A 14,995-nucleotide genomic window follows, 5' to 3' on the forward strand; every position below is an offset into this window, starting at 1 on the left:
ATTTAGCTGTGATTTACTATTTCTGCTGGAAAGTATAGACTAGTAGAGTCTATCACCGATGCTTTCAACTAAATAAAAAGAAAAAAGAAAATCAAAAGGCTAAAGGAGATCTTGGACATCCTCATTGCTTTCTTCACAAAGGTTATGTTTTTAATCTAACAATTACCAGTACCATAAAACTAAGAGCCTTCCCTTTGCCAGGGAATATCGTCTTTAAATATCACCTTGAAATATCATCTCATTTAATCTTTCCAACGCGCAGAATGAGGCAAGGTTCTTCAGGAAAACTGACACTCTGAAGTGCCTTAGAGCTTGAAGGAGAACAGGGCCAGGGACGCATCTTCTCTTGAGTGAGACTAAAGGCCTCTTGCCGTGACTTTTGTATAGGAAATATTGAGAGAATGATGTTTGCAAAGATTCCCTTGAATAGGTGCGTTAGGTCCAGAGATTATTTATTGGCTACAGTTTTTCTTGAATAGTAACATCAGCTCCATGTATAAAAAGACAACAGCACAACGAGGTGTTAATCTCCTCAAATTCTGTAATCCTGAACCTTGCTTGCTTGGACCTTGGGGCTCAAGAGGAGCTGTGTACATAACGGTTGCATCTACTTCTTTGCAGCCACCTCATTTAGGTTTTTGTTGTTATTGATGTTATCTTGCAAATAAAATGAAATCTTAGAATGAATGTTCTCTTCCCATAAATCTGAAGCCTGCCTCAGAGCACATTATCAACAAGACTTAGCAGAAAAGCAATTTTAAAGAGTTGAAGGAATTGGCCACATCACTGTATAGTGGGGAGGGCCAAGATCCACACCCAGGTCTTTCTCACAGATGTTTCTTTATGGAGAGTTGCTTAAGGCTGTAATTTCAGCAACATTAATAATTGGCATTAAGACTAGTATTTTATATGGAGGAAGGCTGGATCGTAGATTTAGATCATTGGGTGATCAATCATACTGGTTTGCCTGGGATTAAAGGGTTTCCAGGATGTGGAACTTTCATTGAGTCTAGGACAAACTGTGATGGTTGGTGACCTCAGAGATGACCCTTGATAGAATATATCCTAGGATTTGGAGTGAATAAGTAATGGGATTAGCTACACGCATTTATGGAAATTACTGTTTCTTCATCACGAGAGCTAGTAATCTGTAAAGTCAAATTTGTCAGTGAATGACCATGGAGATATTCTATACCACAAGTTATGAGTGCCAATCTCAACAACCACGAAGGAAGCCTAAAATGTATTTCTAGCGACTGAATTATTATCTATAATAACACAATTCTTAGAAGTTTCGCTAGAATAATAGAAGCTTGAAAAGTACTAAGTCATGGCCTACAAACTCATAACCTAGAAGCAGTGTAAAATTAAAACTTAACTCTTTTCAGGGATATAAAAAATTCTAATTCTTTAATTTAGCATATCCTCTGTCAACCTTCTGAAAGAAATACTATAAAATACATGGTTTGAACTTTTGTACTCTTATCAATAACTTTTAGATTGTTCATTTATAATCATAGTCTAGTAGCGTATGAAGAATAACAACCAAAGTTCGAAAAATCTGATCACTGAATTATTGACTAAAACACAGACTATTTGATATGCTCCAAATATTTGTGTTAAGTTGTGAGACATTTCAACAATTTACATCCCTTTCAGTAAATATGATAACACCGTCTTTCATTTGATTAACAGAGTTTTTTATCTTCTTCTGTGTTTAGTTGTCCACTGTGTCTGGGTTATGATGTCTTCTGGGAGAATTAATAGTCTATGAAGAATATTTTATATAAGAACTCATAGTCTAAGAATAACCTTGGAAATAATGACCCTGAAAAACTCATGGCTAGGACAACAAAATGCACAGGTGTAGGGAGATCCCAGTAACATGCAAACTTCCTGTTACTATGGTAATGGAATTTTGGAAAATCTGGGTCACCTTATTGCTCTGGAAACAGCCTCAGAAAGACCAAAGTTGAAGCCCCATAATGACCATTGCTTCTGTCTCCAGATTCCTGGCACACTCATCGCCTATATTTTCACATTTTTGAAGCTACGTTAATGAGCATAGGGCATATACAAGTTCAATGTCCTTAGTAAATGACTGAGCTCTCAGCTGAAGAATCTGTTGAATAACAACAAAATTGCAAGTTTCTTCAATTTTCCTTACACGCCACTATTAATTTCACAAACTAATATTTTCTATTTCTGTTAAACGTTTCTGCCAATAATAGTTTAGATGGAAATATGTCAGAACATGTACTCATTTCTATAGATTTTTCTGAGAAGTATTAATATTTAATTTACCCACAGATAATAGTAAGTCATAAAATGATTATGAATTTATTTCAAGATTAGTCATCAATGGTTGAAGCTATAGATGCTATCCTAGCAAAAACCCTCAGGTTCTTGTCATTATCTCAGCATGACTGCTGATGATATCAATTTTATCCCTTCTTTCTATTATCTAGATTAACAACCCAATTATAACTACTATTTATTGTATATACTATGCACCAGATACATTTAAAAAAGTTTTTGATTCAATACCATTTACAGCCTGCAAAACCAAATACCATGGGTCTTTGTGTCATCCCCACTGTAGGGAGGGGAAAAAGAAGCTTAGAGAAACTAAGCAGCATCTCCAAGGTCATAAAACCAAGATTGGACGCTTAGACTTGTGAATTTCAAAATTCATGCAAAACAGTTACAGGAAACATCTCATTCTATAACGATGGCATATCAACAATATTCTAATAACATTTTTTTTGTGTTCTGTTGGTGTCTCTGGTAGTAAACACTGTTGCTTAGAAAACCTTAATTATCTATGGTAAATCTATTAAGGCATTCATATTCCCAATACTTTTGTGCAAGAGAAGATGATTTCTTGTTTTTTTTTCTTTCTGCTGTTTTTTCTTCTGTTTAACATACCAACTTCTCCATCGTAAAAAAAGAAAATCAGAAAAAAAATGCACAGGTTCGCTGATACATCATTTGTGATCCTTTTTCAATATTTTGACCATGCTTTAGAAATTCATAATGATACTATTACAAAAGTGATGTTTGGTTCTCACTGAAGTTTCATTTTGCCCCCTTCCTTTACAGCTGCTTCTTTCCTATTTCCCCAGAGCCAAGAATATAGGGCCACAAATGCTCACAATGCAGTTCCCTCTTTAACTTCAGATTCTACTGAAGAATAGGCTCTTTTTTTAAAATGGCTGACTCATTTTCCTGCTTTGATTTAACATATAAACTTATAGCTGAAATTTAAAAGGAAAAAGAATCCTAAATGCAAAGGCCACTTTTCAGTCATTTGAAAGTGTTATGGACCGAACTCTGTTCCTCCAGAATTCATTTGTTGCAGCCCTAACTCTCAATGTGACTGTATTTGGAGATGGGGTTTTTTGGGAGGTAATTAAGGTTCAGTGAAGTCAAAAGATTGGAACTCTCTAATCTGATAGGGCTGGTGTCTTTATACGAGAAGGAAGAGGCACTGGAGTGGGGAGCTCAGTCACTCTCTCCCTCCGTGAACCACAGAGGAAAGGCCACAAAGAGGAGGCAGCTGTCTACAAGCCAGGAAAGAGAGGCCTCCCCAGAAATCAACCATGGCAGTACCTCAGCCTGAGACTTGTAGCCTCTAGACTGTGAAAACATCACTTTCTGTTGTTTAAGCCACCAGTCTGGGTATTCTGTCATGGCAGCCCAAGCAGACTCACCCATGAAGTCATTGTATTTGCACCATGCATTTCTTACAAACCTAGACAATCTTTTTTCAAAGCTGTGATTATTGGTGAAATAACATATGTAAGTTCTAATAAATGGTGCTACTGATTGCCTAGGTGCTGTGGAGGTCACCTAAAGGCAAGATACTCAAATATCCACATGGCTAAAAGAAAACTGCATGAGCTTAGTACTCAGGTGCAGATCACAGCAAAATTTCTACTGCCCCTTCTTTTTGCACTTAAACTGGCTATCTATAATGGGCATTCCATTTTGCAAAAGGAAGTGTTTATGTATTTTTGTTTCATATCCACAGCTATTCTTATAAAACTCCTATAACTGAAATATGATTTTATTTCTCATAACACTTCGATAAGTTAAATTCCTCTAAACAGAGGAGAGAACTACCGTGTGAATAGATCTCAGCATACAAAAAGTTTTCTATGGAGGGTCATAGTAATTGGTTGGTGTTCATATTACAACTTCCCTACGAGTTATATAAAATACTAGGAACAGCTAATGGTTATCTAACCTAGACAACAGAGGTGTTTCCTAACCTTTATTTTCTTCCATGATAATTTATTGAGACAGATTGGAGGAGAAAAGAAGAAAGAGAGAAATAAGGGAGAGAGGGAGAAAGAAGAGAGACAAAGGCTTTCTCCTATTTCTATAGTCAGTCATACTTTGCAACCACTTGGTTCCAAGATGTAATACACATTTAAGGAAGACATTTAATTAGATAATTTTTGTAAATGCTAAGTTTGAGCAGACTGAATCAAAGAATCTATATAATTAAGTAAAATTAGCCCCACCTATCCCATTTCTTTATAGAATTCATCATAGTCTCACAAGCAGGTAAAAAATATGTTTTTCATCCTAATATAAGTAACCTACTTAATTCCTATTTGCTTTTGAAATCATGAGACATCAAAGTGTAAGTGCATAAAATATATTAAAATAAATTAAATTTGTTTTATCATAATTCCTATGTGCCCTCATGTTAGAAATACACATAATCTGAGAAATTTAAAATGGTTTATATTTAAAATTACCATAATTATGATAATTTAAAAACACATCTATATTTATTAACATTCTAAATTTACAAATCTTAACAGGTTCATTTTAACAAACTATGAAAAATACGGCTACATTAAAAATTTACCAATGAAGAGCAAATGTACTTTCTCTGTTGAATGGGGGTAGGAGAACAGCAGAAACAACGTTGAAACTCTACTATAGCCTTATGTCAATTGGTCAGGGAGTGTGCATGCCACAAAATAAATAAATATAACACTTTATGTTTTGTACAATTCCATGGATCGCCATGATGCAGTCTACGACAGCTAGATTAGGTACGATAAATAATGAGACTTCTGTGACAGGAGATTTTTCGTAGCATGCCAAGTAATCAACAGGGTCAACAAGTGACTGGACACTCCGTGGCAGACACACAATTATGAGCTCTACTCTAATGCCAGCTCAGAGTAGGAAAGTTAAGAAAACACATCATTGGTAAATCCATAGATGACACTGACTTTTAAAATGACACCTAGGTACTGCTTTTCTATGTGGTTCTAGAAAATTGATTTTTATTAACAAAAGTTCCTGTTCACAAAATGGAAGGGTTCACGGAAAAATCTGACAACAAAGACAGTGTTTGTTTTCCAAACTGATTACTTATGCTTGTTTAAAGTGTGTACATTGCCCAGTCATTCCCCAAAAGGTTTAATTCAGCAGGTAAGGGATGGGCCCAGGAAATCATAGTCTATGATGCAGTTGTTCTGCCGGAAAAACTTTTAGAAATTTTTGCCACAGCAGACATTGTGTTCGTCTTCAAATGCTGTGTCACTTTGGCATTGTGTAAATCAGGTCAACAGACTGATGGCACTTTCAAAATTTATTTGTACCAAAAATACATTAATTAGTCAATTATTTGATCTCCCTCACAAAAAATATTTCCAAAGTTTCACTTTCGTGAACTGATTGATTTACAGATGAGATTAACCAAATTATAATATTTATAACAGAATATTCTCTCCCTCAATAAATTACACATCTTCCTTGAAGTTTTGCAAACCAAGAGTTAAGAATCTGAGCACTTTATGTCATTTAGAGATTCACAAGAGTGAAAACCAAAAGAGCACCTGAGTCTCACAGTGATGATGTTAATGCTGACTTACGATCTTCTTCAGTGCCAGGAAAGCAATGAACTAGCCCATATGCACTTATTCGTCAGTTTATAGACCTGTTTGCATGAAGATGCTGAAGGCCTAATTTATTCCCGGTGCACTTGGAGAGCAACCTCAACGATTTCACCTGTTTGAAGTGCACAAACTCTTCCAGCTTTGAGCCCCACCAGATGGGAGAAGTGCTGAAGCAAACCTGGTTGGAATAAGTAAAGCCCCAGGCCCAGGACGTGCCTGATTATAGTCACTGAAGAGTGCCACATGGTGCTCGCTCATATTTTTAAACCCAATTATTTACAATAACTCTAATGCTCATTTTGTACTGAACATCAATTTAAAATTTGTGGGCGATAATTTATAAAAGGCGATAATAGGTTATTTTGCTTGCTCGGTCTAGATATACGGTATGTTAGCGTGAAAAATAAAGAATGAAAGAGAAAACTGAAGGGTTAAATAAAACAACCACCTGGCAGTGCTCCTGTGCTCCCCATAGGACAGAGTCAAGCCTCTGTTTTCTGGGCTGGCAACTGTTAAAAATCACCTCAGAAATAGTCACTCAGCTGCTTTAGGGGACCTCAGGAACTTGGAAGTCTATCACCTCTCTTGGTAATCTCCTTTCAGCCATGAGATAAGAAGTCCTTATGCATTCCTAATAAAATGCTCTGGCTGAGAATTAAGTTCATTTTCCTCAGCTCCACAACACTTTTGAATAGCTAGTCAGTCTCCTATTTAAAATAACTCTACAAACATTGGGATCAACCTTGTCCCCATCCTTTATTAGCTGTGGGACATTGGGAAATAAAACCATACATTTCTGCAGCATGAAAATATTAAATATAATTTTACTGTAGCTCTTAGTCTCTAAAGAAGTTTTGTTTATGTTGATATCGTTCATTCTCAAAACAACCCAATGAGGATATTTTGATGGCTTCAGGCCAAGTTTGTTATGCTTCAGATGATAGAAAAAGACATGATAAAAAACATCCACCTACTTACATCCCAGGGGTTATAAAGATAAACGGAGATAATAAACATGAAATACTTTTAAAATTAATAATGCACTACTCAAGTGCAAGGTGGTAACATAAGTACTAATATATCCACTATTTTGTTCTTCCTTATCCCACTGCAAGGCCTTTACCCATCCCATAGGACCTACGTCCATTTTATTTTTACTTTTTCTCTCAGGATAATGTGTCTTTTAAAAATACATTAAAGAAGCTAAGAAAAAGAAAATTAGCTATGGTAATTCACAAAGTATTTCATGCTAAAAAGAAAAACATAATCATACCCAGTTCTTATACGTGAATCTCTCATTTTTATTTCTCAATATTCTATTTATTCTTTTTTAAGTGGTGAGATTATTAATTTTTATGTCTTAAGCCCACTAGGCTTTTATATTTTTACTTTTTTCTGCAGCATAGTTTCCATCAAGTCTTTCTCATCCTTATTGGTAAAATTTATTTTTCTCCCCCTACATTCTTCTTTTACTTTCCTCTAATGACTTTCATCTGGTACACAGTAGAGTTTAAGGCAATTTACATTTTAGCCAATATCTCTACGCCTATTATTGCTGACCCATAATAGGAACTCAATAAGTTTCTGATGAATGACTGAATGAAAAAATAAAAGAATGAGCCTTTCAAAATTTCAACAACATGATGAAACGTGTTGATGAATCAACGTATAAGCACACATTTTTTTTTCATCTTCCAGTAAAGTCCTAGGATTAATCTTCTCACCAGATGAGCCGGATAGAGTTGCTGACTAGCTCTTTGTTGGAAGAACCAACAAAGTGTATTCCACACGCTTTACGAGTTCATGAAAAACTGAGGAAAAGAAGAGGGAAGGGATTTGCTCAGCCAGATCCAAGAACTAGGAAGTGGCAGATTCAGGACCTAAAGCGAAGCCCGCAAAAGCCCACGCTTTTCCAGCTTTTGTCAATGGGAGAAGGGCTTTTACAACTCTTTATTTTAATATATTTAATAGTAAAAATGTATATTAATTGCCACTGAAAGTTTCCCCAAACCAGTTCAGATTCTGATTTATTAAGGTGATGCTTCATTCACAATCATACAAAAGATAGTTCATTCACGTGCTCTCTCTTTGCTCTCTCACTGGCAATTTCTTCTCACTCTGTTCACAGTGATTCTGTCTATATCACCAATCATGGGCTAACTTAAATTAGAGTCTTGCTAATGTTTTGACATTTTCTACAAAAATACTTTCCTAAAAACACCTACCTGAAATTACCAATTAGCTTTCTTGACTTGAAACAGAGTAAAAGAAAGGTTCTTTCACTTGGCTTTGGAATCACAAAACACTGGTAGCAATTTAGATCATAAATTTTGATTTCTTTGAATAGGATACAAGCTTGCTTGTGACACTTATGAATACAATATTTTAAGGAACTATAATTTTGTATGCTATATAAACAAACATATTACATGGGAGTATGTTGCAATTATATTTTACCAAAAGCTTTTCAGACATCACAGAATTTTCTGGGGAACAAAAGGTGCCTTGTTCCCACATATATGATAGCAATCATGTGGTCTATAAGAAGGTTAAAAAGACTTTTTTAACATTAGTTGTGGATAAGAGACATAAAAGATTCAGAGAGAGGTCCATACCCGTTTTGTTGGAAAGTCTAAATGACACCATCTTATCAGGAATATTACAGACATTCCTCACTGAGGCAGTGCAGCTGTAATTAGCATAGTCCTGAGGGCGAAGATTCTTGAGTTTTAAGATCTTTGTTTCACCCTGAAAATGTAGAAAAGGTCATTAGAAAAAGCCAATGGTAACCAAAGTGAATGAATTAATCATGGCATTATATTGTATTAAATTTTATCATTATCAGAATATAATGGACTGTCTTATTCTTTTAAGGAAATGACCTAAATTAAAAAAAAAAACACACACACTGCATTTAAAAATACTATTGTAACGTGCCTGGAGATAAAAACTAATAGACTACAATGAAAATTCATAGCGTTTTCTTTGCAAACTAGCTTCCTAGGGGGAAAAAATCTATTTCTAGTGGTAGTTATGCAAATTATTATGCAAAGATCAGAACAGTGTACTTAATAATGGAGTTTATTCAACAAACACTGCAATCTATGCAGACTTCAACGTGAAATGTTATGAAAGAAAAGGATTCTGAGGAAGAGCCAATAAACAAAGCACTGTTGGCAGAACAAAGTTAATGAAGTCAACCTAACGATAGATAACTAAATGTATATACATAGGTATTTTGGTGTATGGCTCAACCACACATGACACATCTAAAACCGCATTAAAGAAGCATGCATGAACATTTCTACATTATTATTGTTCTTGTTACTTCACGTTCAGGAGTTAAAGGTCCTGGTCTCCCAGGTAAGTCTGCAAATTTGCAAATACACTTAAAGCAAGCAAGTGGCCAGAAATATCTTACAAGCTCTTGATGAGCCAGGAAAGACCATGTAAAACAGTGAAATTGTTCAAAGGTAAAAAGAACAACATTGAAAAGAAGAACCTCCTGCCCAATTCAAATTAGGTCTCCTGGGATTTCTTTACCTTCTAAAGTCATTAATGCACCTTCTCAAAATACTTCCTCATACGTAACTTACTCATCGAGAAGGTACAACAGCATCCCAAAGGTCTCATATTTGGTGCAGCTATTTTCAAATTGTTAATTTTTTCCAGATAATATCTATATGGAACAATGTGTTTCTTATATCTTACTTAAGTAGCATCACTCGCATCCTAAAAATTGCAATACTTCCATACTCTCTTCAGGAGGATGGAATACTTAGTGACTTTATGTAAAGATGCTGCCTGTTCATTGGCAAAAAACAAAGCTTGTCCACACTCAGGCAGGCAGAGTTTTCCACACGTGTCAAGTGGATCTCTCCTTCAGTGTGCACCGGCTCTGCGGCCATGATTCCCCTCATTCGCTAGAAAAATTTAGTCTTAAAACAGTCACACCTCTAGCATTTTCCTCAGTGGGGTAAACAACAATCTCTTATCTTTTAATTTTTCTTTAGGAAACACATTGTATTTCTTCTATACAAACAAATGCAAATACACCTCACACAAATGTACACAGAGTCAGCGTGTGTGTTTCTAGAATTTATATTCGAAGCATGTTCTCAGTGTATCACAGAGCTCTCATTTATACTGACTATATGGGCAGCCTAGAAAAGTGTGCTTAGTTAAAAAGCATGGTTTAAAGAAAATGTTACACCAGAACCAGCTGACTCAGACAATTTTTGAAAGAGATGATACATCTTACCCTCCTACCTCTGTGACTGTTATCGCTACATTTCTTCACTTTTTTCCCGCCTCTCAATACTTAACTGTTGATATTCCATGTAATTCTATTTGTTCCACAGTCAACCTCACTTTATAAAACTCCCCTTGGTGTTCTATCCTCACTGATGAATTTCTACTACAAACCCTAATTTCCTGCCCTCCTCCTCAAGTCTGTTTCCTGAATCCAGAATTCTCCCTCAAGTTTCAGATGCACATGCCAAATTGTTACATCAGTATATCCATTTTGAAGTCTCACAGACACCTAAAACTCGACACACCTTAAATTGAACCTGTCTATTCCTCTACATCTACTCTTCCTTCTTTAATGAAAGGAATCCTAGACTTTCAAGGATTACTTCTCATTCACATTTTCAGCATCTCCTTCTCAGTGAGATCCTTTTATTGAACTTTAAACAGGGTCAACCTTGACCACTCTTTTTATTTATTTTTAAACTGAACGCTCTAAATCCTGTGTTCAGCTGAGAAATTCCTGATTGTGCTTAGCACAGTTTAAGAATGCAAGCAATCACATGATCTAATCCAGAACCAGGATTTTTCTTAATATGCAAATCTGATCACACCATTTCTCTGCTTAAATCACATGAATGACTTGCTTTTGTTCTAAAAAATAAACACAACAGCTATTAGCGTATGATCTCCATTCTACACGATCTGCATTCTCCTCGCCTGCCCAGTCTTATCTCATTCTCTTAGCACCTTGTGCACATCCAGCTTCCTTCCGCTACAGACCCTTTGCACATGCCTGGCTCTTCGTTTCTGTATTTCTAATCAATTTCATTTCAGTTTTAAATCCCAACACTCCTCACTTCCACAGGTAAGCCTTTCCTCCCTGTCTGGAGAAGGAGGAATCTCTTTTCATGAAATCTGCTTATATCCTTTTATGGCACAGTCTCACTTTCCCATTTCTTTTGGTAATGGATTTATTTTCTGCCAGACTCCTCCCCTTGCCAGTAAGTACCTGTCTTGCTCTGAGCATGATGTTCCAAGCACGTAGCACAGGACTTAGCATAGGAGGACACTTTAAATGAACACTGTTCAGTTGAAAGTGCTATAATTACCTGTCCTTCACCACTCAGGGCTTTGCTTTATACATATTTATTTTTCCGGAATCTGCTAGGCACTTGATATGAACTCAGTAGATATGAATATATGTAGTCAATATTCTAAAAGCAATCATACACTGATTACAATTCTCGAATATATACAAAGGATGAACAGCGTCATTTTGATACATAGTTAATGATAAAGTCCCTTTATTCTCCTAGAGTTAATTATATTCTGCCAGCAATTCTTGTTTCTGTTTCCACTGACAAATTATTCTGTAATCCATATTTTCTGGATACTATTTCAACACCCCACTGAAATTGTACCTTCTGATGTCATTAATGATGCTTTTGTGTTTGAATTCAATAAATATTTCTTTTTTATGGTTTTCTAATTCTCTGCTTATTTCTAATACTTTAGATTACCAATGCAACTTTGACAGCCCCTTGTGTGTAGGTAATTAATTATAAATATAATAATTTCATCACTTCTTGGTTGATTTCCATTTCATTTTCTATCTATTGTACAAATTTTAGTCTGTAATCTTCTACTAATATACTCCTAGTGGAATCTGATCATTATCCTAGTTTCAATTAGCATCTATGTATAGACATCTGACAAATCTCTAAACAACAACAACAAGAATCACACTTGAAAAAAACCACCAATAGTATGGTAATCAGTAAAATCCTGCTTTTCCAAATTTTTCCTGTAGTTTTAGTTACAATGTTTGCTAGCAATTACACTCTTGCACTTGCATTTTTCTTCCTCTGGATCTCTTGAGATAATCTACCCTGGTTTCCTAATTCTCTTTGACCGTTCTTTCTCTTGCTGTTGTTCATTTGTTGACTTCTCTTATTCCCGCATTACCCAACCCCACAAGAAGGTCCACTTCATACTTTGCCAGTGGCAACGTTAGACCTGTCTCTTCTGTTTCTAGGTCATAGTTTTCTGTCTCTTGGTTCTCCCCTTAATCTCTGTGTGTGTGTCCTTTCCCAAGTCTCTATCTGCACCTTGAACCTCTAGCCCCGTCTCATGTTCTCTGATAATGTCCTGATGGAGACTTTCATCAGTGGGGCCGACAATGGCATATCACGCTCGATGAGTGCACTGTTCCACTCACTCACACAGAGCACCACTGCAGACAAATTTTCTCTTCTGATATTGTTAGTTTTTCAGGATAGCCCCCATCATTCTCCCCATAATCCAGACTGAGAACTCATGTCCTCATCCCTCTTCACCGTTTCTCATCAGCCTACAGTCAATGACATCGAGTGCTTTAGATTATTAGTCTTGGATTTTCCTTCCACAAATGGCCTTTGCTTCCAATCCCATAGGCATCATGTTTGCTTTAGATCCTCATCCTCCATTGAGTTAACAAATATTGCTTGAGTACCTCTTTTGGCTAAGGTGGTATACTGCCTGCTGTGGAGGACGGCAGCTCTCCTTCATCCTAATTGTTCTGTGTGCTGCCAACAGGCATGGCTTCGTCGTGTCATTTCCACCCTAGAAAACCCTAGGCAGCTCTCCTTCTCTGAAAGCCCATTTAGCATGTCATTTGAAACTCTGCGTAGTCTAAGGAAAATTACTTTTTCCTTATTCCTCACACAAACTCTTTAGTCTCATCAAATTAGTTTCATCACTATTTTGAGGTATCTCTTTACAATTTCCAACTCTGCTATTTTTTAAGAAAACACTCCTTATTTCTTGATATGAATCTTTTTCTGTTCCCATCTGAACGTAAGCGCAGTTCAAAAGAATCTGTACATACTCTGGAAAGTCTTTTCTGACCTCCTAAATTAGAAGGGAATTCTACTCCTTTGGAAGTTCTATTGCATTTTTATACCATAACATCTATTTATAGCTCACTACTTAGTGTTTGGTTATGAGTTATCATTCAATGTGTTCACTTAGGTTCCATAACTGAGTCATGAGGCCCCAGGAGCAGAGCATCCTGTACCTCTCACCACACCTCGTAGGGAGCGTTTCAGATCCATTGCTCAATAAATATTTGTTGTACTGACAGGATATACCTAAAATGTGGTCTTTCCACCCATCATATTCTCCAAAGAGAAATGCAGTCATAATATATAATCATAATGACTTTTAAAAATAAAAGATACAAAAATATAAAATCTATAAAAATTAGACTTGGTTTTTCCTCACTAAGCACTCTGTCCTTGGCTTATATCATTATTTCTTGTATCATCCTCATTTTTCAGTCTTTTCTACACAACGTGTCACATTAATAATCACTCAGAAACTGATTTTTTCTTTGTAATTTTTCTACCTTTAAATATTTGCAGTTGGACTACTAGACCAGGTCCATGGTCAACTCTTGTGCTTCTCCCTGCTCTTTGTAAAAAATAAAAATTATACCATAGAAAGTCAATTCCTTTCAACTTTATCCTGGCCATGGCACTTCCTGTCTATCACATTTTAAGAAATAGCTTTAAAATTAACTACAACCATAGAGTGGATGACCTGCTCAAAGTTCTGTTTTTCCATCTTCATGCTACTAAGAGGGGAACGATCTCTTCTGCAAAAGCTCATCAAGCTGTACCCTTAGGTTTCAGGTACTTTTCTCTACGTATATCACACTTCAACAAAACACATTTATACAAAATTAACTATAGCCTTATTTCAGTGAACAGATAATCATACAGTGCAGACTCCACACAAGTACTTTCCAAATGCTGGGAACACAGAGAGAAAGACATGGAGCTTTATGTGTTTGGAACCATAAATATCTAAACAAGACAGAGAATGATCTATAAAAGTACTAAGTGCTGCCAAGTAAATCAAACAAGACAACGTGATAGAAAGAAATGGGGATGTGGTAAGGTGCTTGACATAGGACACGCTGGGGGGCTGGGAGGCATCTCTAAGGAGGTCACATCTGAGCTGACACTTGAATAACTGGAAGGCTATTTGGAAGGGAGTGACACAGTGTGGTACACATAGAGGGAACCATGACTGAGGAGACCTTGATATGGTAGTAAGGCTGACCTGTTGAACGGGTAGATAGAAAATCAATATGACTGGAGTGTAGAGCAATGAGAAGCATGGAATGACATAAAATTGTGGCATTTGGAAGAGATCATATTAGATGGGCTATTAGAGGAGGTTTCGATTTATTCCAACACTACTTATTCTGTGTTTAATGCCACGTGCCTCATCTATCCGTTTTTTTTCCACCAAGGCTTGCCTTCTCTTTTTGGGAAATATCTTAAACATGATTTTTATCTACCATAACTGTCTACTCCACCAAACAACACACAACCCCTCATTTACTTTGAATATTACTAGACAGCCATTATTTCAAGAAAGAGTTTTCAAACTAAAAGCTCTTACCTCTGAGACAATCTCTAAAACTGTGTTCTTCCTACATGCTTTCTCCTTTATTTTCTGAGTTAATATCTTTTGTCTATTTATATCAGTAATATTTCTTTATATGTTTACACATGTTTCCTGCCATTTACATTATATATTTGTATTGGCCCTTCCTTTTCCATTATATGAGATAACTTCACTTCAAATTCCATCTCTGCCATTTGTGCAGTGCATGCTGCCAGCTCAGCAGAGACTGGCGACTAGAAGAGACAAGGGCCAACTTGTTGTCTTATACATAATGAGTTTTCACTAAATATTGTTCAACCATATTTACTCTATTAGTAGTAACAGGAACAAAAAAAATCTTAACATTAGGGTAGGCTGAAAGATAG

General features: G+C 36.2%; 1 protein-coding gene across 1 annotated transcript in view; it reads right to left on the bottom strand.

Annotated features, from left to right (window-relative positions):
- The window catches only part of MDGA2 (MAM domain containing glycosylphosphatidylinositol anchor 2), a 780,771-nt gene that overhangs the window by 272,918 nt on the left and 492,858 nt on the right, over positions 1 to 14,995 (bottom strand). The window contains 1 exon segment of the mRNA XM_044765576.2: positions 8,540 to 8,672. Within this exon segment, the coding sequence (XP_044621511.1) occupies positions 8,540 to 8,672 (133 nt within the window).

The sequence above is a fragment of the Equus asinus genome, chromosome 2 (assembly GCF_041296235.1).
Source record: "Equus asinus isolate D_3611 breed Donkey chromosome 2, EquAss-T2T_v2, whole genome shotgun sequence".
NCBI classification, from domain to species: Eukaryota; Metazoa; Chordata; class Mammalia; order Perissodactyla; family Equidae; genus Equus; species Equus asinus.